The 25,287-nt window shown below is 49.0% G+C and overlaps 10 protein-coding genes across 10 annotated transcripts; 5 read left to right on the plus strand and 5 right to left on the minus strand.

The window, feature by feature from the left end:
• Positions 1–629: 629 nt before the first annotated feature.
• On the minus strand, positions 630–3,140 carry FTJAE_9275 (uncharacterized protein; the record flags this gene model as incomplete). The annotated part of the gene is made up of 1 exon (XM_037356179.1): positions 630–3,140. One exon carries the CDS (start codon positions 3,138–3,140, stop codon positions 630–632), a length of 2,511 nt encoding a protein of 836 aa, XP_037203642.1.
• A 1,383-nt stretch (positions 3,141–4,523) lies between these two features.
• Positions 4,524–5,395, plus strand: FTJAE_9276 (pyrimidine 5'-nucleotidase; the record flags this gene model as incomplete). The annotated part of the gene is made up of 4 exons (XM_037356180.1): positions 4,524–4,570; positions 4,625–4,653; positions 4,710–5,171; positions 5,220–5,395. 4 exons carry the CDS (start codon positions 4,524–4,526, stop codon positions 5,393–5,395), a joined length of 714 nt encoding a protein of 237 aa, XP_037203643.1.
• Positions 5,396–5,631: 236 nt separating this feature from the next.
• FTJAE_9277 (mediator-RNA polymerase II transcription subunit 21) lies at positions 5,632–6,144 on the minus strand (the record flags this gene model as incomplete). The annotated part of the gene is made up of 3 exons (XM_037356181.1): positions 5,632–5,891; positions 5,989–6,052; positions 6,103–6,144. 3 exons carry the CDS (start codon positions 6,142–6,144, stop codon positions 5,632–5,634), a joined length of 366 nt encoding a protein of 121 aa, XP_037203644.1.
• Positions 6,145–6,518: 374 nt separating this feature from the next.
• FTJAE_9278 (translocation sec62) lies at positions 6,519–7,771 on the plus strand (the record flags this gene model as incomplete). The annotated part of the gene is made up of 3 exons (XM_037356182.1): positions 6,519–6,924; positions 6,976–7,526; positions 7,580–7,771. 3 exons carry the CDS (start codon positions 6,519–6,521, stop codon positions 7,769–7,771), a joined length of 1,149 nt encoding a protein of 382 aa, XP_037203645.1.
• Positions 7,772–8,120: 349 nt separating this feature from the next.
• On the minus strand, positions 8,121–8,764 carry FTJAE_9279 (uncharacterized protein; the record flags this gene model as incomplete). Its single annotated transcript, XM_037356183.1, has 2 exons — positions 8,121–8,273; positions 8,351–8,764. 2 exons carry the CDS (start codon positions 8,762–8,764, stop codon positions 8,121–8,123), a joined length of 567 nt encoding a protein of 188 aa, XP_037203646.1.
• A 2,272-nt stretch (positions 8,765–11,036) lies between these two features.
• Positions 11,037–15,227, plus strand: FTJAE_9280 (phospholipase D1; the record flags this gene model as incomplete). Its single annotated transcript, XM_037356185.1, has 9 exons — positions 11,037–11,724; positions 11,782–12,231; positions 12,286–12,309; positions 12,360–12,435; positions 12,491–12,534; positions 12,593–12,692; positions 12,744–13,001; positions 13,068–13,170; positions 13,224–15,227. The coding sequence occupies 9 exons, from the start codon at positions 11,037–11,039 to the stop codon at positions 15,225–15,227; spliced, it is 3,747 nt and encodes a 1,248-aa protein (XP_037203647.1).
• A 244-nt stretch (positions 15,228–15,471) lies between these two features.
• FTJAE_9281 (uncharacterized protein) lies at positions 15,472–15,828 on the minus strand (the record flags this gene model as incomplete). The annotated part of the gene is made up of 1 exon (XM_037356186.1): positions 15,472–15,828. The coding sequence occupies one exon, from the start codon at positions 15,826–15,828 to the stop codon at positions 15,472–15,474; it is 357 nt and encodes a 118-aa protein (XP_037203648.1).
• Positions 15,829–15,942: 114 nt separating this feature from the next.
• FTJAE_9282 (disulfide-isomerase) lies at positions 15,943–19,349 on the minus strand (the record flags this gene model as incomplete). The annotated part of the gene is made up of 4 exons (XM_037356187.1): positions 15,943–16,295; positions 16,995–17,310; positions 17,363–19,112; positions 19,162–19,349. 4 exons carry the CDS (start codon positions 19,347–19,349, stop codon positions 15,943–15,945), a joined length of 2,607 nt encoding a protein of 868 aa, XP_037203649.1.
• Positions 19,350–20,446: 1,097 nt separating this feature from the next.
• Positions 20,447–22,135, plus strand: FTJAE_9283 (tyrosyl-DNA phosphodiesterase 1; the record flags this gene model as incomplete). The annotated part of the gene is made up of 3 exons (XM_037356188.1): positions 20,447–20,797; positions 20,886–21,657; positions 21,714–22,135. The coding sequence occupies 3 exons, from the start codon at positions 20,447–20,449 to the stop codon at positions 22,133–22,135; spliced, it is 1,545 nt and encodes a 514-aa protein (XP_037203650.1).
• Positions 22,136–22,893: 758 nt separating this feature from the next.
• FTJAE_9284 (ethionine resistance) lies at positions 22,894–24,974 on the plus strand (the record flags this gene model as incomplete). The annotated part of the gene is made up of 4 exons (XM_037356189.1): positions 22,894–23,614; positions 23,668–24,452; positions 24,504–24,832; positions 24,887–24,974. 4 exons carry the CDS (start codon positions 22,894–22,896, stop codon positions 24,972–24,974), a joined length of 1,923 nt encoding a protein of 640 aa, XP_037203651.1.
• Between the last annotated feature and the right edge of the window lie 313 nt (positions 24,975–25,287).

Here is a 25,287-nt window from a genome sequence, read left to right on the forward strand (position 1 = left end):
AGTCTTGAGAGACTGCCACGACAGCATGATTAATACCACTTGGAGCAGCATCTTCATGTTGTTTGATGAACCCCTGGGACAAGCCTATGGTCGCATCTATACGACCCCTGCCTATCACCTCATTCCTTCGAACCATATCATAGTCCTGTCTATTGATCAAGCGGTCTATCATATGACCAGCCGTATTTTGTCATAAGCGGCGCTTAAATCGGATATAGATTTTTATCTCATGTTTGGTAGCACTTACTCGCTTCTGATTCTCTTCAAACCAACTTTTATGGTGGGGTTTACCGTGTTGACCTATGTTCTGTTGTGCTCAGGCGGATCCTTGCAGGCCATGATGAACTTTCGTAGTCAACAGAGAAACGCAAACCGATGTTTGGCCAATTGGGGTTTGTTATTGCAGAGAACAGACGAGTGTCCGAATGCTTCTCTGAACCACGACTTCTTAGTAGCATAAAATCTATGCATTGAGTCCCAAGATAGTAGTTAAAGAGATCAACGCTGTTACTCAACTTCTTAGAGAGAAGAATGGTCTTCATACGTCATTAAATTATATTGGTATTCCCGTCTGATATCAACTACTGTATACCCGGTTCTATTTTAATACCGGTTCAATTTGACCTAGCTTAACGATAAACCTCCCTCCTCGCATCATCTGCGTAAACAATCTCCTGTGTTGCTCCTCGCGGCCTTTCAATGAAAGCTATCTCCTCCCCACCTCTCATCGGTTGATTGTAGTACCGCTCCACCGGCCGCGTGCTGTACTCCTGTCTCACAACGCCTGGCTCTGCAGCAATGGCACCGTATTCCCGCGCGTAAGGCTGTACAGCCTCACGGCGGCTCTCCGGGTGGACGCTTGTGGCATATTGACGTACGGGTGGCTCGGGTCGCACGCTCTGCACTCGGCCGTAGTCCCGGGCGACCTCATACCGAACAGGCTCTGCTGGTCGCACGCTGTTCGGCCTTGTAATATAATCTCTCGTCCCGTCTTCCATACGTCTTCGTTCTGGAGGTGCCATCACCTCAACGAATTCCCCTGAGGGACCTATTGGCCGTGTTGAATGCTCACGCGGTCTATGGTCCCTGTAATCCTGCGAAACGTACTCAGGTTGTGTGACGACCCGCCTAGGCATATACGATGGCGAACGTATCCTGTAGACTGCCCCTCCTTCTTCGTACGCCTCCATCGCCTGGGGCCTCCGAACCGGAGTTCGTTCATAAAAGATCTCGGGCTCCCCGGATCGAGCGGGAGGAGCTGCGGAGTGCCGGATGTTTGTCGAACGTGGTGGCTCAATATACTCACGTCCATAAGCATCTACGATAATTCGAGTTGGCGGCGGCCTGTGCGGTGCCATGAACACATCGCCTTCTGGTCTTAAGCCTGTAGGTGACGCTTCATGTGCTCCCGCATAGGGCCACGATGGGCGTGGATAACTGTCGTTAGGTCGAACCTGGGAGCTTGCTGTTCCCATCGATAGCCTCTGGTGAGGAGGGGGAACATGTGGGGGCTGTTCAATAGGATACGGTCCACCGGAAACGTATCGATCATCGGCATATTCTCTCCTATAGACAGCAGTTCCAGGAACAGTGGTGCTCGCTGCACGTTGTGATGAAAAGCCTACTGTGTCATAGCCTATCGGCACTCGATCATCTCGCTCTTGACGATTATGCACAGGCACAGGTTCTGGGGGATAGAGGGCCGGGCGAGGCTCGTAACGAACTTCCTCGTAGACAGGTTCATCTGGCTGTTGCTGAGCGTACCTTTGACGTTTATTGGGACGAATATAGGAAGGGGCATTCATAGGGGAGGGAGATCTAGGTTCGGCCTTGATATAAGGCGTTGGTTCAGACTCTGGCGCTTGCCTGTCAGCCTTTCTCTTCTTCTTCTTTGGTTTTCGCCTATCCGAGGCACCGCCTTGAGGCGAGCTTTCGGGACTAGTGACAGCGACTGGCTCATTCCTGAGAGCAGCAACTTGAGCGGGAGTACCAGTGGACGAAGTCGACGTCGCTTCGGCAGCCCGAGGTCGTGGCCTATTGTTCATTAATGGCGAAGTCTGCGCATTCTGATGTGGTCTCTCATGTGCTCTGATCAGAGGAGAAGGGGGACGGCTGTCAATATAGTGTTCACGGGGAGGCTGTCGAGAGGCTGATCCGTAATCAGCTCTACGCCTATCGCTCTCCCCATTACTGGGACTCTGCTTGGCACTTCTATCCTGCCTAGGCACTGTCTTGTCTGCATTATAAGTAGCAAGGCCAGGAACCTGCACAGGCCGTGAAGTGCTGTTAACGCTCACCGAACCGACAAAAGGGTCTGGATTTGCGTAGGCTTCTTGAGGTCTAGTATGGCTCGGTGCGTACGGCCCCGGAGGGACTTTCTCAAAACCAATCGGAGGTTGTTGCGGAATAGGAGCATTTTGGCTATTTATCTTTGGTTGCGACTCCGCGACGGGTACTTGTGCCTCTTCGGACTCGTTACGGACTCGGGAAGTCAAAACGGATGATGGAGTGTTGTGCTGCGACGAGTAGAAAGTGTTGTCATCGAAGGAATCACTTGCATTGTCAATGTTAGTAGCATCAGCAGCAGCAGCAGTGGTAGTGTCGGGACCGGCATCGCTTTCCACAAGCGTCAAGGCTTTCGTCAAGACCTCGTTAAGATCGAATTCGACGACAGGCTCCCCTTGCGCCACGGTCTTAGCAGTTACTCGTCTCTGGTCAACTTCGTCCCTCAGAGCACGTTCCAGCCTCTGTCTCTGCAGCTTCAACTCTGCTTTGACCAAATCCTCAGATTTCTCTAGGAATATTGGGTTGATCTCAGTAGACCCTGACCCATATGGCTTGCTGTTGTCGGTAGCAGACACATCTGTTTGCTTTTCGTTGGCGATGGTTTGCCGTTGAGCGTCTGTCTGCTTACTCGGTGTTCCATCTTGCGTGGAAGTATCTATCGGATGGATGGAAGTTTGCGTGGAAGGGGTAAAGTTAGAGGGGACCTTGATGATCGGATGTTTACCAGAGAGAACAGTTGTAGAGAAGCGTACAATCTTCTCATACTGTTCGATCTGATGACGTTCCTTCTCAGCAAGACCAGCAAGCTCATTCCTACTAGCAAGAGGCCCCTGAACAGCAATCTCTTGTGCCATGATGGCGGCGAGTGAAATGTACACGTCGCGTCACCAGGCGACACCAGATTAAAATAAAAAAAAAGGGAGCAAGCAAGCAAGCAAGCAATAGGACCAACTCCAAGCAAGTTAGCTCAACGAAAGGGTTGGGTAAAAAGCCCGACGGACAACGCCACTCTTGACGCGATATGACGCGGACCAAAGAGAACTACTGATCAAAAATGCAAATGCGCTGTTTCGGCTGTTGTTCAAGAAATACTGGTAGAAGCTTTGATGTTGGAGGTCTGTGCAATTAATGGAGTCGGGTGGTTTTTAGGTAGGGCCACTGGGCGCCTCGACTCGGGTGGACGCGAAAGGCAAACAATTTAGGCGGTGTAAGCGGCAGAATTCTTTCACGTCAGGGTCTTGGAATTATACAAAAGTTATCAGATGAAAGTGGTGACATGAGATGAAATTATATATGAATAATTGAATTGTCTTTTGTATTTTGTCTGCCACTAATCAATGATCTGGCATAGTTTGGCTGAATCTGTTGCAACGTTGACTTTGGCGGCATTAGGTTGAATGTCATGTGTTAGTGTCATAATAGCTCTTACACGGACTGCCTCTGAGCCTCAATATCAAGAACACGACACTTGTGGTCATACAAATTCGATCCTTGAAGATACCAAAGACTAATATCCATGCTTTAAGTAAGTTTGACTAGTCTAAAGCCTCCGTATTTATGTCTTGCCCTATCATTTAGTGCCCGAACCATGAGGCTCAAGATGAACTCCTTGTAAGCATGGATCATGCCAACACTATAGTATTACACGTGGCTCGACAGTTTATGCCATGATGATCTAGGATTTCAAGTCCTGTGACCTATTCAAACGTGTTTTTAGATGGAGATTTAATCAAACAAAGGGGCCATCTTCCATGAAAGTCCTCGAATGTTTGCTCAACAACAACTCACATGTCACCAAAAGCAACTAGTGACAGAATGACAGTCCCGCGATCGGAGACCGGAAGACGATCCGCGCTGAACTTTGCTCATTATTCAGCCACACCGCAAGAGTCATTGGGTGAAACGTAGCGCATCGACGACGGACGGATACCGACGATATCCTACGGATACTGCAGAGTTGATCCAAAGAAGCGATTGATTACTTACTAGCCTTGCGTTTTTGGCCCAGATCGCCATTCTCTATAAAATTCTATTTAAACCGTCTCTCTCCTCCTCATAGCCATTCAATGTACCAATTACGACCACGTGTTACCGTAATATCATCATTGAAGCGCTTCTCAAAACCTCTAGTTGCCTCCTCTTTATTGCTCAACCCAAATCTCACACCTCGCTATCCTCACTTTACCACCACAAACCCCAACCCCAACCTCCATATTCAGACCCGTACCAAATTCACCATGGGCAGTACTCAGGACATGAACCCGGGAAAGCCGGTCCTATTCTTGTTAGTCTTTTTGAAATTTACCCTCTCATAGGCTCCGAGCTAACTGTGTTGCAGCGATATTGACAACTGTCTCTATCCGAGGAGTAAGCTTACACTGAAATTTGTGTTTATGACTACTTGAAACTAACCGTGAATAAAGGCACAAAAGTCCATGACATAATGGCCAAACTCATTGATGAGTACTTCTCCAAGCACCTGGAGATCCCTTGGGATGAGGCTGTGAAACTGCACAAAGAGTACTACACCAACTATGGCCTTGCTATTGAGGGGTTGGTGCGCCATCACCAAATTGATCCTCTGGACTACAACGCCAAAGTGGACGATGCTTTACCCCTTGAAGAAATCATCAAGCCCAACCCTGAGCTACGCGAAATCCTGGAGGACATCGACAAGTCCAAGGTCACTGTGTGGCTTTTCACCAACGCCTATGTGAACCATGGGAAGAAGGTTGTTCGCCTCTTGGGCATCGAGGATATCTTTGATGGTCTCACATACTGCAACTATGCGGAACAACCGTTACTCTGCAAGCCGGACCCCCGCATGTACGAGAAGGCCATGCGCGAAGCAGGCGTCGAGCGTGTGGAGGATTGTTACTTTGTTGGTAAGTTGCCCCCCGCTGTTACTCAAACCTCCATCTAACCCTTTCTAGATGATTCTGCCTTGAACTGCACAGAAGCCAAAAAGTTTGGTTGGACAGCGGCTCATCTCGTTGAGGAGGGAGTACCAGCTCCCAAGACCCCTGCTTCGCAATACCAAATCCAGCATCTGCGAGAGCTACGGAACGTCTACCCGCAGTTCTTCAAATCTACTTCAAACAAGGCATAGATTATGACATTTGTGGTTGGTTACGAAATAGACGGGATTATAGGGCATATGATAAAGTTTTTAGACGGTGGCGTTCAAGGCGCTCACTCGGCTGAGGTACCTTTGTATTATGGTTATTCAACAAAAATAATAAAATGCTCCTTTTGTGAGGGCTACCAGCCTTCCATTTGGTTATTCGTACCCTGAACTCCGCGCTGCGCATCAATAAATGTGTCAAAAACAGACCGAACCCGTAATTATGGTCGTCGTATGCTGCGAATAACACTGTCAAGCTCAGACAAGATCTGATCCTTCTCCTTGATTGCTTCTTGGCGTTGGGCTTCAGCGATTTTCAGATCTTCCTCCAGCTCTTTGATGTACCTCTCCTGATCCATCTCACTGTTGTCTAAGCCGGGTAGAGATGAGATGAGGACCTCGATTTGTTGCTCTTTGACAATGAGATCCTGTGACAACTCAACCATGCCAGCTCGAAACTCATCTGGAGGAAGTGAATCGACTGAGGAAAGTTAGCATGATCCCTTCCAAATCGATCATAAAATTTAACATGCCTTCTTTTGGAGCATCTTTCACTTCGCGAACTTTGTCATTAGGACCTAGTGTTTCAAGGTCATGTCGCTTGTTGACATAGTGAAGGCATGCAACGAACTGCGTGGCTAGCTGTAGGATTAATTAGCAAAAGATTTTCTTGAGATGGAATCTGTACTTACCTGATCTACAGCGTCTTGTAGTTGTGTTAGTCGATCGCCCATGATGTTGGCTGTCAGTTCTCAAACAAAGCAGTTCTGATGAAATACAGCTTCAAGGCTCATTCACACCTCAATCTCACACTGGCTTAGCTGTCACGTGGGGATATGCCGGAAGTCGGACAATCAACAATCCGCCCGGAAATTTTGGAGCTCAGTGATGGAAGGAAGTGAACACCGTTGTCTCTGGGCGAGCTATGACATGATTGGCACGGCATGGTCCAAGTGGCAGCAACACCATGTTCACTCTTTCTTAGGTCAACCTGTCAAGTCCACATCTTTTACTTCGCCTTCGTGCGCTTCTGTCTCTCTCATCCAATTCTTTAGCCCGATAAACATTTTCTCTACACTCTTTTTTACATTGACTTTTGCAGTAAACCATGTCTGAGCAACCTCCCCAGCCAGGCCCCCAGCCTGGACAGATTCCCATGCCGCAACCTGGGCAGCGACCTACACCCGAGCAGATCCAGGCAATGCAGCGCCAACTCGCTATTGATGCTGAGAAGAACGGCATGACTGTCCCTGAATTTATCGAGCATATCAAGAGACAAGCGCAAGAGCAAATGAGAATGCGCGCACAACAGCAACAGCAAGGCCATGATCACGACCACGACCACAACGGTCATTCTCATGATCACGGTCAACCTCCTCAGCAGGGTCGCGCCCAGCCTATTACGCCGGGACCCCCCAACCCCAAAGCTATTGCTCTTGCCTCGTTCCTCCGAGGTCAGGATCTCAAGCCTAGAACTGTGATTCTGAACGGCGAGCGAAAGGACATGTTTCGAGGTAGGCCACACGGCACCAATCTCTTCCACGTCAGAAGCTGACAAAATTTAGTCAAGCGAGCCCTCCGAGCTCTTCAGTCCCCCGCATATGAGAAAGCCCGCAAGAAGAACCCTCTTCTCCCCGAAATCACCGACAGAGCTTCTCTCGAGAACACATTCAAGTTGTTGCCCCTGAGCATGCTTGCCCTCCGAGTTTCCAAGGTCGAACCGCAGGCAGGCCCTAACGGAAAGAAGCCCAAGCGTGTCAAGGGACAGTGGACTGTCAAGATTGAGCAGCAGCAAGAGGCAAAGGAGGATATGTACTACTGCTGGCTGTGGGAAGGTGGCCAGCTCAAGCGCAAGATCTACGCTGGTCTTGCACTCCTTGCCATCTTCGCTATCGTCTTGTACCCTCTGTGGCCTTTGGTGCTGCGCCAGGGTGTCTACTACCTCAGTTGGGGACTCCTTGGTCTGCTCGGACTGTTCTTCTTGATGGCCATCTTCCGAGTTATCCTGTTCTGCATCACCTACTTCACAACACCACCTGGACTATGGCTATTCCCCAACTTGTGGGAAGACGTTTCTTTCATGGACAGTTTCAGACCCGTTTGGGCTTGGCACGAGGTCAGTTGACTATGCTACGAGAGAATGAAACAAATCACTAACAATACGTACAGACCGAGAAGAAGAAGAAAAAGAAGAAGTCTGCTGCCCCTGGAACCACCCCCAACCCCGCCTTCGCAGCCGCTACTGGACAAGTCAACACAAGTGCGACTACAACTGGCACAGATACCCAGGTCAAGACTGCTGGTGTGCAGCAACGGCACTACGAGGCCCCAAGAGTTGAAGAGCTTGACGACGACGAGTAGATGGCATCTAAAAGTGACCTTGGACGATGGCGTTTTTTGGGAGTTGTAATAGTATCGTGGATCTACCGTGTAGTGTGGAAAGCAATCAAAGCGGTCTCTTTTTTGTACAAGAATTTCCCAAGCTTATACAGGCATGGACGATGTCAATTTTGTTGTGAAATGTTCATATTTTTGGATGGATATCTAGAAAACAACCGAAGCACCCCGCCAGCCATGGTCCATGATAAGAACAGCAATATCGAGTCGCCTCGTTTTCCTCCAATGAATGGAATTTTCTACAGCACTTTTGGATAGTCGATCCTTGTTAATAACAAGAATTCGATTCACTTAACCCCTCCATGATAGCGCCTCAGGATTGCAACGTCAGATGTTTCCAAAAGAAGGTACCGCCCTTAAGTTCTCCATTTGGACTTAGACCATATTTTGGGATCTGGCCAAGCTCGACATAACCGAGCTTTTTATACACCTCTTCTGCTGGGCTTCCGGTCTCCGTGTCGAGAAGCTAAGCGGTTGTTAGTTACCGGGACTTACATGCCGAAGAGCTAACGTTAGTATAGTTACGATGGACATTGAACTTACCAGAATAGTTCGACCACGCTTGGTCGCTTCAGCTTCGAGAGCAGAAATCAAAGTTCTGGCGCCTCCTCGACCGCGAAAAGCTTTGTGGACGAGAAGCTTTTCGACGACACCGCGGAATGGGCCAGTTTCTGAAGAGGGCATGTTTAACATGACAACGCCCACCACATCGGAGCCGTTCGGCCGAGCTCCGGGCTCGCAGTCGTTCAGGAGAATGAAGATGAGGCGTTTGCCGTCTGCCACCTCCGCAATTCGCTCTTTCCACCAAGCAAGGAGTTTCTCGTGAGACAGGGGCGGGAGGAATTCTGCGATAGTTCGGTCGTGAGTGATACAGGAGGCGTGAATGGCTGCAAGATAGGGTATCAGGTGTCCATGCTGCCCTGGTGAGAAGAGAGCCACTGTTCCTGAAGCTGTCATGTTGAGGATATCTTGTTGATTGGACGAGCTTATGTCGAGAGTCTTGAGTTTAAGTGGTTCCAAGAGAGTAAGCTGTGTCTCAGTGTGCAATGCTTCTTTGTCGTATAAGCATCTGCAGGATTGGAGACCATGTATCCAACCGCAATGGAATATTTGAATTTGATCAGTGAAATATCGGTCAACTCTGGTGTAGAAATTCTGTACAAGATTTATCAGAGGCTTGACTTATTAGGCAACTCGATGAGGGGAGATAACTTAAGGGTTATCCGATTTAGGAGCTCGAGCCCGGTGCAAGCTAGCAGTAGTAGACTTACTTGAAGAGTTTAAACTTGGGCTGATGCTCAAGTAAGCGGTTGAAGGTTAAGAAATGTGAGAATTGCAAGATGAAGTGTTGAGAAAAAGAGGTCGGGGGATTTCGGCTTAGGGAGTTAAAAGGCCATGGATGTTAGAGAGACCTGAGCATCAAAACGTGACTGATTACCTTGCTTGCCTCTCGTTAGAGGTTAGGTTACTACAGTATTTAAGATGAGGTCCAGTCTCTAGGTCTGTCTGTCTGTCTGTCTGTCCGTCCGTGTGAGTGTGATTCAGTGAACCACCTTAGAAAAAAAAGTCGCCTTCTCCCCTGCAGCCACTTGCAAGCTAAGGTAACGCTGGGCTGGGCTTGTGGGATGCAAGGTTGTTGGGTTACAAGGTGCCCTAGCAAAGATGGAAGTTTTCCAGGTTCCAGTTCCTGAGATGGTCCCCTCCATGACTGATGCCCTGTAGTTACCGTTCCGGCGGGTAATTGCAGCGGCCCTGGGCCCTGGAGAGGTACACACTGGAACGGTAAGTGGGCTGCGTGTCCAGTGGATTTTAGCGTATAAGTTCGACGGCTCCGCAACCCATCAATTCAACCCTCCCCGGTCGACATCTTATTAGTTACCTTAGACAACCAAGTTGGCTCTTTTACACCCTCAGGACGACTCTGGATTGGATCGAATCCTTTCACTCTCTGCGGGAGCAATCGTGAAGAGGTTGCACGCCACGGTTGCCACAGATTGTCGGAATAAAATGGCGCATATACAAATCTGGCAGTTGAGAATTGCTTTTGCCTTTTGCCTTGTTCTTTGCCGATGGCTTCAACAAGTTGACCGACCATCGAGGGTAAGTTGACTAAGAGTTGAGGCCTGAAAGCTAGTGAATTCATGGATGGGTTGATGAAACGAGACGGGACGGGACGGATGGAGAACGGGAACTCTTCATACTGTCGGGTACTGTCTGTCCACTGTATTCCTTGCAACTCCGTGGATAACATCGTGACAAAGTCCACTCTATCAGCTCATCCTTCGGTGTTCAGACACCGAGTCATGGACACCTCACACCTGTAGCTGATCCAGGACTATCACACATTGTTAATCTCGGTTGCCGAAAACAGGCTGAGTCGATCCATATATCAGCGTTGATATCATGATCAGTTGACTGAAGTCATACCAGTCAGTTATAGAGTCTGATACAAGGAAGCACAAACAGGCTATCACGGCTATTCTTCTCTGAATGAGTTGTTGCAGGCCAAGAGGTTTCATCGGGTTTAAGCAGCAGTTCACACGAGCCTCATACAAACTGGACATGCGAGTTCGGTAGATTTTTTATTAGTTACTTGTCCCAATGGGTTGCCCTGCATTAGAGTCTTTCTTACCGGGGTTTGGTTTCGGCAGTCAAAGCTGTCAAGTTCAGTAGGATTGCTTTCTAGCGTGATTCAGCTTGAAGCAGATGAAGCGAGAGTGATTGTCACTGTATAAATGGTTTGTGATTCACGTTTGTTTGTTTGTTGTGAGAGTTGTGTAGTTGCCGCTGACTCTCTGAGTGAGTGTCATGTCTTGTCTGTCTGTTTATGTGTGTATAACCCCGCAACTTGATGAATGTTCTTCCAATGAGAATACGAAGCTTCCCTATTTGTCTAGAGCAATTAAATTGATAACGCAACCCTGATGATGTACCTATTTACGGCATCTCTCATTCATTGGCTCTCCGCATTCCGTGGCCATCATCGGCGTCATCAGCTCCCCACTTGAGCTTCCAAGCTCAGCTGTCTTCTTACAGTCCGTCAGCTTATCACTGTTGGTCGTGTGAGTGGAAAAAAACTCATAATCTTACTTGAATATCTACTACGTCTTGGCTACTTTGGTTTGTTCCTCCTAAAACTATTTTGAAAGTCTTTATCCATCTTCCGCTTGAGCCTCACCGCCAAGACCTTGGCTCGTTGAGGTATTAGTCCTCATCCTCGTCTTCCGACATGGATTTCCTTAAGAAGGTCGGCGAGCACGTCGAGAGCGTTTTGAACAAGAAAGACGATGATGATAAGCATGACTCTCAATCACAATCTCACGGCGGACAGAGTCAGCAGTCCCATGGGCAAGATTACGGCTATAGCCAGTCTCAAGGACAAGGCCAGTATGGAAGTCAAGGTTATGGCCAATCTCAAGGCCATGGCAGTCAGAGCTACGGAAATCAGGGATATGGCAACCAAGGTCCTTCTCAAGGCTACGGGCAGTCCCAGGGCTATGGAGACTCAGGCTACGGCAACCAAGGTCCTCCTCAGAGCTATGGGCAATCTCAGGGTTATGGGCAGTCTCAAAACTACGGACAGTCCCAAGGATATGGTAACCAAGGCTACGGCAACCAGGGACAGGGAAGTCAGGGCCATGGAAGCCAAGGCTATGGCTCTCAAGGTCACGGCAGCCAAGGCTATGGTTCCCAAGGCCCATCTCAAGGAGGCTATGACCGACCACCAAGCGATGGTCGTCCACAAGGAGGAAAGCCATCTCACAAGGATGACCAGGCTCATGATTCTGCTGCCCAATATCTCCAAAGGCAGCAGGCAGTGAACCGATATCATTCATTTGCCTCAGAGTCCAAGGGCAACGTCAAGTGGTACGTCGATGGTGCTTCATACTTCTGGGCCGTCTCCCAGGCCCTTGAGCGTAAGTCACAGCAACCCAGAAATTGAATTCAATAATTCTCTGACATGTCAATTCTAGAGGCGCAGGAAAGTATTTACATTCTCGATTGGTGGTTGAGTCCTGAGTTGTATCTTCGCCGCCCCCCTGCTAAGAACGAGCAATACCGTCTGGATCGAATGCTCCAACAGGCCGCTCAGCGTGGCGTTCAGATTTATATCATTGTGTATAAGGAGGTTGAAGCAGCTTTGACTCTCAACAGCAGCCATACGAGAACTGCTCTTGAAGCGCTGCACAAGAACATTCATGTCTTCCGTCATCCTGACCACTTGCCTACGGGTTACGACCTGCAGAGGGAATTGGGCAAATCTATCAAGGCTTTGACCAACTTTGATCTTGCCAAAGCCTCTGGAGATGCTATCAAGGCTGTCTACGGTACTGCTGATGGAGTTGTGCTATACTGGGCGCATCACGAGAAGCTCCTTGTCATTGACAACGGCAAGATTGGGTTTATGGGAGGACTGGATATGTGTAAGAACCCCTTGTTTTACTCATAAAGAGAAATGCTAACTCTTGTGACTCAAGGCTTTGGAAGATGGGATACAAACAGTAAGTTTGTGTGTTGTATAGGGGAAGTTGTCACTCACCGTTTCAACTAGGTCACCCCATCGCCGACGCTCATCCCGGTAACTTGGATGCTATTATTTTCCCAGGACAAGACTACAACAATGCTAGGTATGTCTTGTTTTCGAAAAGAAAAGTTAAGAGTCATATTAACAAGATTTCTCAGAGTCTATGACTTCGCTGATGTTAAGGACTGGGATCAAAACAAGCGTAAGTCATTCCTCTAATCGGAGCATTTCTTAAGGAAACCATAACTGATTCAATCTAGTGGACCGAACCAAGAGCTCGAGAATGGGTTGGTCAGACGTTGCTCTGAGCATGAACGGACCTATCACCCGTGACATGGTCGATCACTTTATCGACCGATGGTAAGTCGTCACAACTTCTAGTTCATCTATATGGTCTCTAACTATGCACAGGAACTTCATCTTCAAAGATAAGTACAAGGAGAAGAATCCAGGCAAGTATCACAAGCTCGAGCTGCCACCACGGGACACTTCCGGCTCTGGAGATAGACGATCAAGGGGTGATGATGACTATCTGGGTGGCTTGACACAGCAGTTTAGCCGTGGCATGGATCGACTGAGATCGTTTGGTGAACATGATGACTCTCATCGTGACCGTGGGCACAGATCTGAAAGTCGTGGTGACATGCCTCACATCCAGATGATTCGAAGGTGAGTTCACTTGATTCCTCCCTATTCTATGGGTTTAAGTGTATAAAACTTACTAATATGGTACAGCTGTGCTGAGTGGTCGTCTGGTCACCCTCTTGAGCGTTCGATCCAGAACGCATACATCGACGCCATCAAGAACTCTAGGTTCTACGTTTACATTGAGAACCAAGTAAGTGAACTTTTAGCTTTCCTTAGATTTACAACCATTTGCTAACGAATCAGTTCTTCATCACTGCTACCGATGATAAGCAACGAGTTGTTAAGAACAAGATCGGTGCTGCGTTGGTAGAACGAATTATCCGCGCTGACCATGAAGGAACACCCTTCCATGTCTGGGTTTTGATGCCAGCCGTCCCGGCCTTTGCAGGAGACTTGCAGGGCGAGGGAGCTCTAGGAACCAGAGCCATCATGGAGTTTCAATATGACTCGATCTCACGTGGTGGGTACAGTATCATCGAGAAGCTTCAGAAGGCAGGCATCCGAGATACATCCAGATACATCGGATTCTACAACCTTCGAAACTTTGATCGAATCAATATTTCCAAGACAATGGCTGATGCCGAAGCCCGAACTGGTGTGTCATACGAAGAGGCTCGAAAGGAGAGAGACCGTGAACTGGGCGGTTACCCAGATGAGGGATCTGGAAGGGCAGCACGCGATCAGTACCAACAGAGTCGAGGCGACTTTTCAAGCTCACGAGGAGGTGATAACTACGAAAGTCGAGGTTATGGGGACCGATCTCAGCACGATGATTACCGCCAGGAGTCTCAGAGGGGCTACAACTCCCGACCAGACAGCAGACGCCAGGACGATGACTACCGTGGAGGTCACTCTGGGTCCAAATACAGACGCGATAGCGACAGTGATGATGACCGCCGAGGTGGCCGCCACAGTAGACGGCGTGACAGTGATAGCGACGACGAACGTCGAGGCGACAAGTATGGGCGTCAACCAGCCCGAGATCCCTATGCCCACCCTGGAGCCGATCCTCGATTTGAGTCTAGGCCCCAAGGATATTCTCAACAGGGATATGGACGCGATGACGACTATCGTGGCTCCTCACAGCAAAGTTACGGTGGGCGAGGTGACTACGGGGAACGGCCAGATGCAGGATATGGACGACCTGGGCGCAATCCCTATGAGCATCCTCAAGCTGACCCACGGTATAGTGGGAGACAGGAATCTGATAGCTATGGCTCCCGCCGCGATGATCGCCCACAGTATAGTGAACACTCGAGCTCTTCCCGATATGAAAGTCGACAGGAACAGCGTTACTCAGGCCACTCTGATCCAAGATATGATGACCAGCCGCAGCGACAAGAGCAAGGAGGCTATTCCCAGGGAGGTCATTCCCAAGGAGGTGGAGCAGATTCGTACCAGAGATACCAACAGGGGGCTAGCAAAGTTGGCGATAACACTCTCGACACTATCAGCTCCTGCTACATGGACAAAGGACCTAGAGTCACTGATCTACGCTGGGATGGCAACCCTGAAGACGAGATTAACGCTTTCGTCTCTGAGGAGTTGTACATCCACAGCAAGCTTCTCATCGTCGATGACCAACTTGTTATTTGTGGCTCAGCCAACTTGAACGACCGCTCACAACTCGGCGACCACGACTCTGAAATCGCAGTTGTCATCGAAGACCCTACACCTGTAGAGTCATATATGAATGGACGTCCTTACACGGCCTCTCGCTTCGCTGCTTCTCTGCGCCGCTTCCTCTTCCGCAAGCACCTCGGCCTTGTTCCCGATCAACGCTGGGATCAACCAAACCGAAACTGGACACCCGTCGACCGAGACCCCAACGATTACGACTGGGGTTCTCCAGCTGATCATCTCGTCGTTGATCCGCTCAGCCCAGATTTCCAACGTCTCTGGACCAGCACTGCTCGTGTGAACACCGAGACATTTGATCGAGCATTCCACCCTGTTCCCACCAACAGAGTCAGGACTTGGAAGGAGTACGACACTTTCTTCTCTCAGTACTTCATCATCCCTGGTAAGAAAGATCAGGATGTCAAGGCAGAGCTCAAGAAGGGCAAGGTCGAGTATGGCCACATTGTGAAATCTGAGTTCCCTGGTGGTGTGAGGGAGGTCAGGGAGTGGTTGTCACGAATCCGTGGTACACTCGTTGAGATGCCTCTTGATTTCTTGGTTGATGCTGGAGATATCGCTAAGGAAGGTTTGACCTTGAATAATCTCACAAACGAGCTCTATACTTGATTGCGGTCAGGGTTGGAGTATTTGGACACAAAGGGGGTAAACGCTTGGAACTGGTTCTTTGTATCTTGCTTCGTTCATAGATCAATATTAGACATGGACTAAACTTAAGAGATATCTCAAATACGGAGTATCAGCGTGGTTCTTCTTGACATTTGTGAAGAGCTTCTGGTATTCGGCATTCTACTCTTCTTTGTAGCAATCCTTGATGGCCGTGGCCAGGTCATCATCTACAACACCCAGTACATCAGCGAGATGATCGACCGCCGCCTGAGTGTTTGACAAGATTAGTGAACTCCGGCATAATCGACAAGTTGTTCTCCTGGCCATCCACGTTGAAAGCAGTATATAGCTGCTCGTCCAAGAACCAGTGATCCATATCTCTGATGAATCGATTGTATAAGAAGAGACTTTCAGAAGTTGCTTTTACTTGAAGCGCCATTTCTGGTTGAGTATCTTTGATCTCTAAAGCAAGGTCCTCAATATTGTCGCCAAGTTCTTCCATGGGACCGCCAGAGATGACCAGCTGGCTAACCTCCTCGGTAACCACGATCTCATTCTTGGTCGGATTGTTCATCCAGTCACGCTTAGTGAGCAACCTCATCTTGGAGTATCAGAGTATCAGCTTGTCTCGGAACCTCTAATGAACAGAAACCGCTGCCTCAATCTCATCGTATAGCGATTCCGCTTCGAGCCGTGGAAGTAGGAGTTGTTCTGATCACTCTCGATGTTCTCGGTAGAAGTCGTCTGACGTGTATGTGGTCGCGACGGTAGTTGTGATGGTCTCATTCCGGACGCGAGGCTCCAGCTTGGTTAGTAGATTGGGGAGAAGCATATCTGCTGCTGGATTTCGCTCTCGACTTGCGACTGTCGTCAGACCCGCGATCGAGCAGTTGAACTGGACCCCAGCGCCAATGGTTCCATTACTTGTCTTATCCGCATAGGCGTCGATCGCCATGCCTGTGTACTGCAGGACAGATTCCAGTTGCCCGACCATCCTTGCCAATACGCTTATAGCTCTAGGAGCAACGATAGCGAGAGCTGTTGGCGCTGGTAAAGTCCAGGCAGCCTCTGTGAATGCAGTATTGTTGTTCTGGATTTCTCGGAGCGTGATAGTTGCTTCTTTATGTCCACCCTAGCTCGACCTTTCAGTCGCTTCCGTGACTCTCGTGCTTTTCATTTTGGCGATAGCGGCTGTAATGCAGCTCTGGTACTGGGCTCATCTGGATCCCATCTGACAAGGCGAAAGCAGACATGTACCAGGTCTTCCTAGAATCTGGCACTAAGCTCTGCGGTGCGAGTAATCGCAATGTTCATTCTCCAAGAGACACAGCACCATTCTTTGACATAGACTCCTGTGTTATGTCGTACGACCATAGTGTGAAGTATATTGTAAAAGTCAAGTATGGATGAGACAAGAAGCAAGAAAAAAGAGTCAAAAAGGAGGTCACTGCATCAGCACGTTTCAAGCACATAGGCACAGGTTGATCAATGGTAGGATGGGACCGTGACATATGTACGCAAGCGTGGTATTCCCGCATCAGCTCAATAAGTAAGTAGTATACAGTGACACGTAATCTAAATAAATAGATATCAGACCCAAAACTCCGCGATTTATCAACACGCAACTATAGCGAATCCTGTTGTGAACCCATTCCAATAACCCCTGTCGATTCGCATTGGCGAGTATCAGTCCAGTTTTCTCCTCGCCCCTTTCCGCTCAACAGCACTGTTTTCACAGCCTGTAAGTCTAATCAGACTTGTCGTTACCGTTCTGTCCTAGAAGACCATCCTTGAGACCAAGGGAGTCGTCCATGCGGAAGAAAGTGCCGCGAGACCGTCTGGTACGGTTGCGGATCCAAGAGTAGAGACCAAAGCAAACGGCAATCACAAATCCAATTGACAGGAATGGGTGGTCGACAAAGTTCATCTTGATGTCGAAGAAGAACTTGGCCAAAGTACCGATAGTGTACTTGGGGGAGATTGGGTTGGGGCCGTAGACGATCTTGTCAAGAGTGTCCATGATAGAGGTATGGCTAACCATGATCTGGTTACCTGTAGGGGTAGTATCCCAGAACTGGTGTCGCTGTGAATTTGTTAGTATAGTCAATCACACAAGGGGTACTTATAATTCTTACATCTTCCTCGTTAATAATGATACGCTCCCCATCTCGAACGTCAATGTTGTACGTAGTGGCAATCCACCTCTGCCAGAAAATACCATCAACCCAAGCGAAGCCAACCTCCTTACGACGGGTAGAGTCCATATCAATCTTGATGGCCTTGGCATTACGAAGGGCACGCTGATCGTCACGGCTCTGAGCCTCCTCGATTCTCATCTGCTTGGCATCCCGAAGCTTCTTACGCTCAAGTTGGAATTCCTGCACCTGGCGATCAACCCACTCGTTGGCCGCGTTCTTGAGCTCTGAGATGGAGTTTTGTAGACGGTCCTCGTCATTGCGGTTCAGAATCGCAAGCACAACCAGCTTGTGGCTCATGATTTGCTTGGCGTTAATAGCAGTCATCTCAGGGACAAGCGGGAGCCAAGTAGACTTCATCCAGGAGGTGAGGGAATCGACGTCTCTCATCTCATCAGGAGTGATAGGGGTGTAGTAAGTGGCACGTCCCTCGCGCGAAACCAAAAGTCTGGGCCAAGTTGTGATCTTGAATCGAGAGCAAAGCTCCTGGTCACTTGTCTTGACAATCTTGCCACGTCCAATGAGGTTGAGCGGGAGGGCGTCCAGTGCCTTGAAGTCCTCCGTAGTAGTTGCGTGATCATAGAAGTAGACAAACAGAACCTCTTCAGTCTTCTCGAGCTCCTTAAAGCTCTCGGCATCGACATCAATAACGCCACCAGCAACCTCAAGAGCGCCCTCGGCGTATGCAACGAAATCACCAACTCCGCGAAGACCCTTGTATTCAGCCTTTTCGGTGCCTGTGACGAAATAGATGGTAGGGAATGCCTTGACGCCCATCTGTGTGCAAAGCTTGTGATCAGCCTCACAGTTGACCTCACCAATGTTGAGCTTTCCCTGCATGTTCTTGGCTAATTGCTGCCATGTAGGGGCCATAGCCTTGCAGTGAGAGCACCAGGGAGCATAGAACTTGATGAACCAGGGATCCTTAGAGCTTGTGACCAACTTGTCGAAGTTTTCAGGGGTCAGAGGCACACTTGTACCCTCCAGATTGTACTTAGGAGTGGTATCCTTGGGCTTGGTCTTCTTCAGCATCTGGCCTGTGCTTGGGACCTTCCAATCAGCGCCAAACGTGTTCTTGTTTTCCTCTTTAGCAGCAGCAGATTCCTCAGGCTTCTTCTCGGTTGATTCGGTCTTATCGGATTTCTCTGCATCCTTGGGTGATTCGGTAATGTCGTCCAAAGACTTGCCCGCATTTTTACCAGCTGGCTCCTCAACCGGCTTTTCAGCAGCGGCGTCAAGAGGCTTCTCGGCGTTAACGGCGGGCTTTTCCACAGGAGCCTTAGCATCTCCCTGAGCTCCCTCCACTTTCTTCTCGGCGGCTGGTTCCTCAGCCTTGGGCGCAGGGTACACAGTATCACCAGGCTGAGGCAACTCCACGAGTGCAGGACGTCCTGGATGGGTTTTGGAAAGCGCATTCTCGACTGAGGTGGTCAACGCTGTCATGTTCTTAATTCCTCGCAGCGTGTCGAACACCTTTCCGTCTTCGTAGAGAATCGTCGTCGGGTATGACTGAATGTTGTGGTCCATGCAGAAATCATAGTAGGCAACACAATTCACCGTTCCGAATGCGAAATCGTAGTACTTTGTGAAAGTGTCGTCGGGGTTTTCGGTCGGGGGCTTCGAGGTGTAGTAAAATTCGTAGAGTGTCTGGAATGTTGGAGCGAATCTCGTGCAGTGCTTACAGTACGGGCTGACAACGCATAAGCATATGAATTACACCCTTACCCAGCTCAACATACCTGTAATGCTTGACCATCCAGAACTTATTCTTTTTTGTTTCCTCCTCCCAGTTTGATGGTGTCAGCTCCTTGAATGGCGGTACTGACTTTCCGTTAAAAGTCGTAGGGTCGGTCACTGGGTTCCTCTCCTCTTCGGCCAGAGCTACAGCTGACAGCCCAGCGAGGATCGCAAGTGGCGAGAAGCGCATGTTGGGCTAGGGGCGCCAAGGTATTATGCGTAGAGTAACTTGGGCTTATATTGTAGAGATCGCACGTCGCAAACGATCAAAGTATATATCGAGGCCGTAACCGTATCAGAGAAGCAAGGTCGAACCAGATTAGGCAGTAGAGCGAGCAATTAGCGACTGGCGATCATATGGGGTGAGGCTGAGGAGCTGAAGGTGTGCGATACGGAAAAGAACAAGAAGGAAATGGCCAGAAAAGCAATCACACGATCACGCTCACCAGGCGCGAAAGGAGACGATGCTGATGAGGGGCAAAAAATGAGAATAGACAAGATAGGGAGAGGATAGATAATAAAGGAGGACAAAAGAGTCGCTATTCAGGAGGCGCATTCGATTCGAGAACACGTTCCGTATGGGAATTCGACGCCACGCCACAGGGATAGATAGTTAGAGGGAGAGGGCCCTTGCTCAGCCACTCCACTCTAAATTGGGACACTTGACTTTGTTTGGTTTGGAGTGTTTTTTGTTACAGGTGAGTTTAGAGATGATGGAGAACATGTCGACCAAAGTTATTGCTGTATAAATCCATCAAGGGCAGTATTTGATATGCTGTAAACAGAGCTACCTTATGCAATTCTCGATAGGAACAATATAGGCAAGCTATCTACTATCTGTCTAACATTTACAGTGAGTGACTGGTGCTGACTGCCTAGAGCATAAGATGTCCCGCTCTGATCAACGACAAGGAAGGAAGCAGCCTAGACGGGTCAGACCAAGGGAACTACCTCCATCAAAGCAACCAAATTGAGTCTCAACTTCTTCTCTTCACAACTCAATCTTCAGTATCAAGCCCCTTCGAAGCAGCGCACTTACATCTGTTTCACGTTAAAAGGATTTCTCCGAGATACACAGAGTAATTTATTTCCCGACCTCGTACATACATGACGATTGCTTCACAAACACCTTCTCGACTGATCTCGAGATTCTCAACTAGCCCTTGTTGGCGCATTGCATCAAGAAACTACCGTCAAACCTATCTCACAACCTTATGTCAAGGTGTTCCTCCAGCCAGCCAACATTCACAGATTCCCTCAGCAAGACCCTACCACCAAACCACCACCATGAATCGCCCGGCCAAACGCCAGCGAATGGAGGAGCCTGATGCCCAAACACCAGAGTCACTGCAGCGCTCTATAACCCCCCCTAGAAAGAGGGACAGAAAACCAACTATCGTGAAGTCCCCATGGCAATTGACCTGGATCCGTGATCTCCCAGAGGGCGACAATCAAGATGCCGTGACACTTAAGGACCTCCTCAGCGATCCTCTCATTTCAGAGTGTTGGGAGTTCAACTTCCTGCACGATATTCCGTTTCTCATGGACTCTTTCGACCCCGACACACGCCACCTCGTCAAGGTACACCTAGTGCACGGCTTCTGGAAACGTGAAGATGTGAATAGGATAGCGTTGGAGGTAAGTTGTAGGATGTGGTCGGGCCACGAAACTGGAGACTCTCTTCCACAGCTAGAATGGCATGCCTTCACGTCCTAACTCTCTACAGACCGCAGCATCGGAATTTGAAAACGTCAAAATCCATATTGCCCCTATGCCAGAGATGTTCGGAACACATCACTCGAAAATGATGATTCTGTTCAGACACGATGAAACTGCTCAAGTCATCATCCATACTGCCAATATGATTCCAAAAGATTGGACCAACATGACCAACGGCGTCTGGAAATCGCCCCTACTCCCCAAACTGTCGGGTGCACAAAGTATTCAAGCTTCACCGGAAGATCATTCTGTTGGAAGCGGACAACGCTTCAAAATCGATCTTCTCAACTACTTAAAGGCCTATGATAGGCGTAAGATCATCTGCAAACCACTAACTGATAAGCTTACACAACATAACTTCTCAAGTATCAAAGCTGCACTAGTTGCGAGTGTACCGGGAAAGCACGACTCCCGGGATATGTCAGAAACTTCCTGGGGCTGGGCGGCTCTAAAAAGGTGTCTGCAGCATGTACCATGCCAAGATCACGGTGACTCAGATATTGTGATACAGGTTTCTTCTATTGCTACGCTGGGTGCAAAGGATGATTGGTTACAAAAGTCTCTTTTTGAGCCTTTGACTCGTTCTAAAAACCCAGGCCTCGGCCGGCCTAGGTTTAAGGTTGTCTTTCCTACCGCTGATGAGATCCGGAAATCTTTAGATGGATACGCGTCCGGGGGTTCCATACATACCAAAATCCAGTCATCACAGCAGGCAAAACAATTGGAGTACCTTCGCCCAATTTTCTATCATTGGGCCAATGACTCACCCCGCGGTGCTAGTGAGTCTAACCTCTACTGTACGCAGTCCTGGGACTTTTTGTCTAATGGTTCACAGAACTTCCCGAAGACACCCCTTTGCGAGAAAGTGGCCGCAAAAGGGCAGCACCGCATATCAAGACGTACATTCGGTCAAACAAATCGTCTATAGACTGGGGTCTTTTAACGTCAGCTAATATTTCAAAACAAGCTTGGGGTGAAGCAGCCAGAGCAACAGGCGAAATTCGTATTGCATCATGGGAGATTGGTGTCTTGGTATGGCCAGAATTGATAGAACAAGACTCGATCATGATAGGCACTTTCAAGACCGACATGCCGGAAAATACACAAAGTACGGGCGAGAAGGATGCATGCAAATCAATAGTTGGGTTGCGAATGCCGTACGACACTCCACTACAACGTTACGCAAGCGAGGAGATACCATGGGTTGCGTCAATGTCCCATACAGAGCCTGACTGGGCGGGTCAGACTTGGATTTAATGATGGAGTTTCATGATATTGGAGTCATGATGAGGCTGCCGATAGGCTTGGCCGAGGAATTGGGCCAATCGACTTAGACAAAGATATCTACAACGGGACGAACTATAACTCAAAGCCTCACCCATGCAAGCTCGGGATACGCCGTTAACCATGATCCCAGATCTGGGCATCACGAACCACAACCCCTTCTTGACGATCAACCCCCGCATCCTGTCAAAGAGAGGCTGAGATACAATTCGCCTATCACGACATTCCGAATCGAAAGATGCGTGTCTTTGACCAGAAGTGGTAAGACTCCACCACGCCAGGGTCAGCCGCCTTTACGGCAATTGAATGGCGCCCTTTGCTGTGGCGAGGCGGGTCGAGTTAACGCTAGCTTGAATGGCAAAGTCAGACTAACAGCAAAATCGGCTTTATTGCCTCTTTTCAATCGGGCCTAGTGATTTGCCTACAACGACATATCTATACAGCCTCCTCATATTCTTATCTAGTTTCCCTCCTCTCTGTTTCTCTGTTTCTCTCTCTCTCTCTTCACGATTGCCATCTGCGCATTGATCTCAATGCATGAGGTTGACAGCACAATTGAACTCACATTGACTACCTTGTATCACTCAACTTTTTCGCACTCCACCATTTGACTCAGTGGCGTCCCTTGTTGCACTCTGAAGAAGTCTCTTTCGTGTGATCCTTGCAGAATTGTCGTCTGAATTTTCATCTGCCTCAAGAAAAGATTCCAGCTGAGGCGACTGTGAGTTGACATGGATCCAATAGGACGAGGAGCTGGAGTCTCGCCCTATGGCACTCCTCGTGGTGCTGGCGCACATCCAGCGCTGTCATCTTCATGGCGTGTGGGCTCACCTCTAGCTGAGGCCGCTCTGGCTGCAGATCTTGCGGCATGCTCGGATGACGGGTTCGAAGACAATGCGATTGACGACGATGTCTCTGTGTCGGACCTTCAGGGCGACCCCATCATGTATCGTCGACCCAGTGGTGTTGCTTTTGGAGGCTCACGACCAATTATGAACCCTCAGACGTATGATGAGCCAGGCCTGACAGCTCTAGAGAGGAAACAGTCTCGTAATGCTGAGCGTAGCTTGCTACGAGACAACCATGTTCTTCCACCCAAGCACGGATATCGACAGGAGCATGGGCTTTTTACTCGCATTTACCGCCGTCTTTTTAGTACAAAGATTGCGCGGGATGAAGAGGAGACGCCTGCTCTAACTGTGCAGCCTCCCAGCGAAACAGATCCTCTCTTAGGTTCTCGTGATGACGGTGTTTTACCCGAGCACCTCAACGATACGTGGGAGCACGCTGTTGCTGAGCATCGAATCAAGACCACTTGGCAGCGAGAGGCCAAGACCATCATAACCTATTCCGCACCACTCATCGTCACCTTCTTGTTGCAATACTCCATTAATGTCACCAGTATCTTTGCTGTTGGGCGAATTGGCAAGCTCGAACTTGGTGCTGTTTCATGTAAGTCTGAAGCTGAATATTCACGAAATAACTGCGAGTACTAACTTGACCAGTGGCCAATATGACTGCTGCTATTACTTGTCTGGCGCCTTTTCAGGGCCTTGCTACATCTCTCGACACTCTGTGCGCGCAAGCATATGGGTCTGGCCATAAGCATCTCGTTGGGCTTCAGTTTCAGCGAATGACTTGTTTCTTGTTCGTGCTCGGTTTCCCTGTCGCTGTTCTGTGGTACTTTTCCGAAGGTATCATCAGAGCAATTGTACCGGAACCTGAATCGGCAAAGCTTGCTGGCATGTATCTCAGGGTCATGATCTTCAGTATTCCGGGATTCATCCTATTCGAGGGTGGTAAGCGATTTACTCAAGCTCAAGGTCTCTTCCGCGCTACGACTTATGTTCTCCTGATTGTTGCACCCTTCAACGTCTTCCTCAGCTGGCTCTTGGTTTGGAAGTTGCAATGGGGTTTCATTGGAGCTCCTACAGCTGTGGCCATCAGTAACAATCTTCTCCCCATATTCCTCTTCTTGTATGTCCGCTTCGTGGATGGACGACAATGCTGGGGTGGATTTAGCCGACGGGCTCTCAGCAACTGGTGGATCATGATTCGACTTGCTCTACCGGGTATGATCATGGTCGAGGCAGAATGGCTGGCTTTCGAGATTCTCACGCTCCTCTCGAGCCGATTTGGACCCGAGTATCTTGCTGCTCAGAGTGTGGTGACAACCATCACAACACTTTCATACGAGATCCCATTCCCTATGTCGATTGCTGCCTCAACACGTATTGCCAACTTGATTGGTGCCGGCCTTGTTGAACCTGCCAAGATGACTGGTGTCGTGGTAAGTTTCTCCTTAAACCAATATTGATATTGTCCGACTAATGAGGTCCAGGCTTTTGTTGCTGCTTGTATCATCGGATTGTTCAACCTAACTATTTACACCACCATGCGCTATCAGCTACCGCTGTTGTTCACCAAGGACGACGATGTTATCGATCTTGTTGCAGCAGTCATGCCCATCGTGTCGGTTATGCAAGTCTTTGATGGTCTTGCAGCAGGTGCTCATGGACTGCTCCGAGGCATTGGAAAGCAGTCGATTGGCGGCCCTGCCAACATTATCGCGTACTACGCCCTCTCTCTTCCATGCTCGCTCGCCCTGGCCTTTGGCCTCGATTGGAAGCTGAGCGGTCTATGGCTCGGTGTCACAGTTGGAACTATGTCGTAAGTTGAAAAGATCCTCGTCCTGGAAGCAATATTCTAACTACTAATATGAAGCGTCGCATCGATTGAGTATATCTACCTACTCCGAACCGACTGGCACAAGGCTGCCGAGGAAGCAGCCCTTCGAAACGCTGCTGGTTAGTGGCGTATGCCCTTGATAGTCTATTTCTTCTTGTTGATCTTGGATCGTCTTGCATTTTTGGAGTCAAAGCAAGTACTGTGGAATTATGCAGTGGTTATATGGCTTGTGGTGATGGCAAAAGGAGGAACAGTTGACGACGAATGCTGACGATTATATGGGAGTCGTGATAGTGCTTTAGCTGGAACTGGTGCAAACAGTCAAATATTAATGTGATGTTTTTGTCGGAGTCAGCTAGATCCGTGCCTGGTGTACTCAACTGTTGCGAAGTTCAACTCATGGAATTCTTTCAATTGAGCAAGTGATTGTGTATAAT

Source organism: Fusarium tjaetaba (assembly GCF_013396195.1).
Source record: "Fusarium tjaetaba strain NRRL 66243 chromosome Unknown NRRL66243_c0000211, whole genome shotgun sequence".
NCBI lineage: Eukaryota > Fungi > Ascomycota > Sordariomycetes > Hypocreales > Nectriaceae > Fusarium > Fusarium tjaetaba.